Source organism: Arachis ipaensis, chromosome B03 (genome assembly GCF_000816755.2).
Source record: "Arachis ipaensis cultivar K30076 chromosome B03, Araip1.1, whole genome shotgun sequence".
NCBI lineage: Eukaryota > Viridiplantae > Streptophyta > Magnoliopsida > Fabales > Fabaceae > Arachis > Arachis ipaensis.
Window position 1 is genome coordinate 72084860 of NC_029787.2, and position 5097 is coordinate 72089956.

Here is a 5097-nt window from a genome sequence, read left to right on the forward strand (position 1 = left end):
ATTTTGAAAAAAAGAAAGGATCTATTACACATAATATAAGTTTTCTATCTAGCTAAGTGCTAAGAAAATATAACATAAAATTTTACAAGTATCAAGAGTTTTTATAATTTGTTCCGGACGTGAGGTCTGGAGTCCCATACGGTCCAACGACGATCCGGTTCCTAAACTCAAGTAATTCATACGGTCTAAACTAGCTAGAAAGCTAAAAATCACTAACATTCAAATTCAAATACCTCCCTTATCTTAATTGTTGAAGTGGTGAAGCGTTTAGGAAGGAAATTGAAAGAATTTCACAGACTGAAAAATTGTGACCAGAGAGTTTTTGGCATTCTCTCACCGTCTCAAAATTGATTTTATTGAATTGAGCTTACTTACTAACTTTTACAACTAGCTGTAACTCTTAAATAACATAATAAGCTAACCTCTTAACCGATTCTGTATACAAACTTTGCTAGCAACTATTTATTTACAACTAACTCAGCTATTAACTATTCTGATCTAACAAGTTACTTGGTGTACGAATCCCCACACTTTAGTACAGTTGTACCAGCAAGTGCAGTGGGTCGTCCAAGTAATACCTGAGCGAGTCAGGGTCGATCCCACGAGGATTGTGGTTTGAAGCAAGTTATGGTTATCTGGCCTTAGTCAGGCGAAATCAGAAGGTTGTTGGATTACGGAGTTTAGGATTTAAATCAGTAATAGGAATAGGATTAAGGATTGGAGTTGCTTTGCCTTTCTATTAACTCTGGTATTACTGTCTTCTTTGCTTGTGAGTGATCTCTTCTATGGCAGGCTGTATGTGATCAACGCCATGGGCCGTGGTCATTGATCTCCTCTGCTACAGATTGAACGCCATTGGCCGTGGTCATCCAATCTGATGAAGGGTGAAGCTCTAGCAAATCATTCTCTTGGCAATTCTACTCAAAACGCCATAAACAAGGTCGAATATTCTGGATCAGAGAATGTTGCTTCTTTGGATTCTAGCCTATACTACGAAGACCTTAATCTCCCCGAAAATCAGCTAAACTGGCGTCTTGAGAAGTCCCCAACGAAGTCGTGGATTAGCCGTCTGAGAGATCTATAAATATAGCTGTTGGCTCGTGCTTTCCAGTCACATATTCACATGAACCCAAGTAGACGCGGGTGTTTGTCAGGCACGTTCGTCTTAGTATGATGAACAGAGCTGATTGTCACTGATAATCCTATTCACCATGTTGAAGAGCAAGTATACATCTTAGAAATAAATCAAACACGGATCGAAGAAGAAACAGTAATACTTTTATTAATTCATAGGACTAAGCAGGACTCCTTCTCTCAACCTATGAGGTTTAGAAACTCATACTGATATAAAATACAAAGTAAAACTCGAAAATAATGGCTGTCCTCCTGGATCTCTTCGAATGATTATGTAAAATACACTTTAAATACTAAACAAATGACTAGTAAGAGTAAAACAGTCTATTTAGTGCTAAAATTCACTTCTGGGGCCCACTTGGTAAGTGTTTGGGCTGAGTTTTGATGAGATCCACGTGCTATAAGACTCCTAGGACGTTGAATGCTGGCTAGGGGGTCCTCTCTGGGCGTTTGAACGCTGGACTCTGCTCTGTGGGCCCTGGACGCCTGGAAGGGGGCAGGAAGCTGGCGTTGGACGCCAGTTTTGGGCCTTCTAATCCGAAGCTAAGTATGGACTATTATACATTGATGGAAAGCTCTAAATTGTACAAAAGCACAAAAACTCATAGTAGAATCCAAAAATGTGAATTTAACACTAAAACCTATAAAAACTTAATAAAAACTAAACAAAACACACTAAAAATTATATGAAAATGATGCAAAAAAACGTATAAAATATCCGCTTATCATTACTCTACATATTTTTTTATGTAACATTAACGAACAAAATAAGATAAAATAGTAACACAAATTATATAAAAAGAGTCATTGGCTCCCTCCAAAAATATAACACAACTTAATATTTACTTTTTAGATTTATTCTTATTTGAACGTCAGAATATCTTTACTACTCCACCATTTCAAAAATCCAATTCTGTTATCACTAAGATTGATGATTTCCAATCCTTCTCTCACCATTTTGACTTTTTGAGGTTCTTGTGTAGCAGTTAGAAAGCCTATCTCCTGTTGGCGAGTTCAACTCTCTTACCCAAAATGAAAAGAAAACAAATTTCCTTAAAAGCTACCGAAATAAAAATAAGTGTCAGGGATATCAGGATTGTGTTATCTTGTTTTTATTATCTTGTCTTGTTCTTAAAATCAAACGCTTTAAGATAGCTCAAAATATAGTAAAAAAAAGAATAAAGTTTCTAGTTCGTAAAGGTGTTAGGCCAAAAGGATAAATTATTAAAAAAAAATCATCTTAAAAAGTTGAATTTTTTTTTTAGTGAGAACTAAATTGGTGGAAGTGGATTGATTGAATTTGAAGTATAAAAAGTGTCTTCTAGTTAAAAATAAATCAAACTAGATGTCTCACACACTTTTTTATCTGGACACCTCTTTGTTACGAACATTCGGATCAATATTAGAATTGCTATGTTAACTTGTAGAAATCAACTTCATTTTTTCTTACACCTATTTTTAGTTAAAGAGACTTAAAATTATAGGAATACCCAAAAATACATTTTACCAACTATCCTATTTAATAACAAATATTAGGATAAAAAGAGTAAACTGAATGTGACATTGTAACTATTAGATAATGTACTCCTTTTAAAATAACTTGAGACTATAAAAAAATCTCAACTCACTTCTCTTAAAGAACTTTTTTTTAAAATTTGAGAGATCATTTCTATCATTTTTTCTCTCTAATTCTTTTTAGGGTTAAGTATTGTTTTCGTCCCTAACGTCTTGGGTCAAAATCAAAATCGTCCCCGACCTTTTTTCGTTATTAAAATCATCCTCAACGTTCAAAAACACTTTAAAATCATCATTTCCCGAATTCTTGGACCAAAATACCCTCATCATCATCATTCTCCTCTTCACCTTCCTCACCCCACCACCTCCACTGCCACCAACAGAAGAAGGCTTCGCCGGCAACCCGACGACACCCAATCGAAGCTCTCCGCCCTAACAGACGTCACACACATCTTCTACGTCTCATGGACTAGACGCCCCACCGAAGCCGAGAATTGCGAGGTTAACGGCGCCATGCTCAGAAACGTCCTCCAAACCGTTATCCCCAATGCCCCCAATCTCCGCCACGTGTCCCTCCAGACTGGTGGCAAGCACTACGTAGGTCCCTTCGAGCTCTTCGGCAAGATCCAACCCCACGAGCCGCCGTTCACGGAGGATCTACCACGACTCAAGGCCCCCAATTTCTATTACACTCAGGAAGACATCTTGTACGAAGAGACGCAGACAAAGGATGGTGTTTTTTGGTCGGTGCACCGGCCGCAAGTGATCTTCGGATTCTCACCTTACAGCTTGATGAACATGGTGGGAACCCTGTGCGTGTATGCAGCGATTTGCAAGCACGAGAGGGTTCCGTTGAGATTCCTTGGAACCAAATCGGCATGGGAGGATTACACGACGGCGTCGGATGCTGATTTGATCACGGAGTAGCATATATAGGAGGCGGTGGACGTGTACGCGAGGAACGATGCGTTCAATTGCAGCAACAGGGATGTGTTCAAGTGGAAGCATCTGTGGAAGGTGCTGGCGGAGCAGTATGGGATCACCGAGTATGGCTTCGATGAGGGTTCCGAGAGACTCAAGTTGTCAGAGAAGAAGGCTTCGCCGGTAACCCACAAGAATAAGAAAAAGAAGGGTCGCCGTAGGAGGTGCTGCCGCCGCTAGTTCATCGGAGAAGAAAGAGAGAGAAGCGAGAGAGAAAAGCGATGCGAAGGAGGTACTGCCACCGCTAGTTCATCGGAGAAGAAAGAGAGAGAAGCGATGTGAAGGAGGGAGGGGTTGCGGGTTGCCGACGAAGCCTTCTTCTGTTAGTGGCAGTGGAGGTGGTGGGGTAAGGAAGGTGAAGAGGGGAATGATGATGATGAGGTCATTTTGGTCCAAGAATTCGGGATAGGATGATTTTAAAGTGTTTTTGAACGTTGAGGATGATTTTAATAACGAAAAAAGGTCGGGGACGATTTTGATTTTGACCCAAGACGATAGGGATGAAAACAATACTTAACCCTAAAATAAATCACTGTTCTCATACATAATGATATAAAATTTAACATTATCCTTTTCTAGAGCAATCTATTTTTTTAGTTTTTATCCTTATTTTTATGTTTTATTTTAATTTTATTAAAATAAAAAGTATTAATGTCATTTAATTTTAATTTTTAACTTTAATCATAAATGAAAATATGTGACTTGTATGCTGATAATAATAAAAAAACTCATAATAGAAAAAGTTAAATTTACTCATTTGTTGCATTTATAGGAGTGTATATTATTCATATAAGAGTTATGAGACATTTTTTTAACTTTATTTTTGAAGTAGTATTCACTTCTGAGTATAATAATTAGGAACTAATACACGGTGGTAACTAATTGTGATTGAAAAGAAGATAGAAAGAAAATAAAAAACCGAGGAAGGAAGAGAGAACAAGTCAACATAAGAGTAGTGGTGAGGCATATTGACGGAGGAAAATTGTCGGTAAAGAATTTCACAAAAATGTCGCGTTGCAAGTATAGTTCTAAACTAACAAATTATCCTCGGTTAACGTTTAAATTGTTTGTCACTTAAGCAAACCCAATAAAATTAACCGAAGTATTTAAATCCCGGGTCGTTTCTCAAGGAATTATAGGAAAGTGTATTTATTATTGGTTATGAAAAAGTATATTTTTGGGTTTTGTAATAAGAAACAAGAAAGTAAAATAGCGAGAAAATAAACTAATAACTAAAAAAGCTCTTAGCAAGGAAAGAGAATTAGAAGTGTTATCCTCATTATCATCGTCAATTGTGATGGTAAATGTGAATTGCCTTCACTTAGTTAACCTCTAACCAATGCAGGAAGGTCAAGTGCATACAATCAACTTGAGTTCACAAGTCCTAGTCAACTCATAGTGAGACTAGCTTTAGTGAAGTTCAAGCTAACCGGCAATCTTCAATTACCAATCAACAAAATACTTTTG

The 5097-nt window shown here is 37.4% G+C and overlaps 1 protein-coding gene across 1 annotated transcript; it reads left to right on the plus strand.

Moving 5' to 3' along the window:
- LOC107633274 (3-oxo-Delta(4,5)-steroid 5-beta-reductase-like) lies at nt 2838-3757 on the plus strand. The gene has a single exon (XM_016336913.2). The coding sequence runs from the start codon at nt 3163-3165 to the stop codon at nt 3574-3576; it is 414 nt and encodes a 137-aa protein (XP_016192399.2). The 5' UTR covers nt 2838-3162; the 3' UTR covers nt 3577-3757.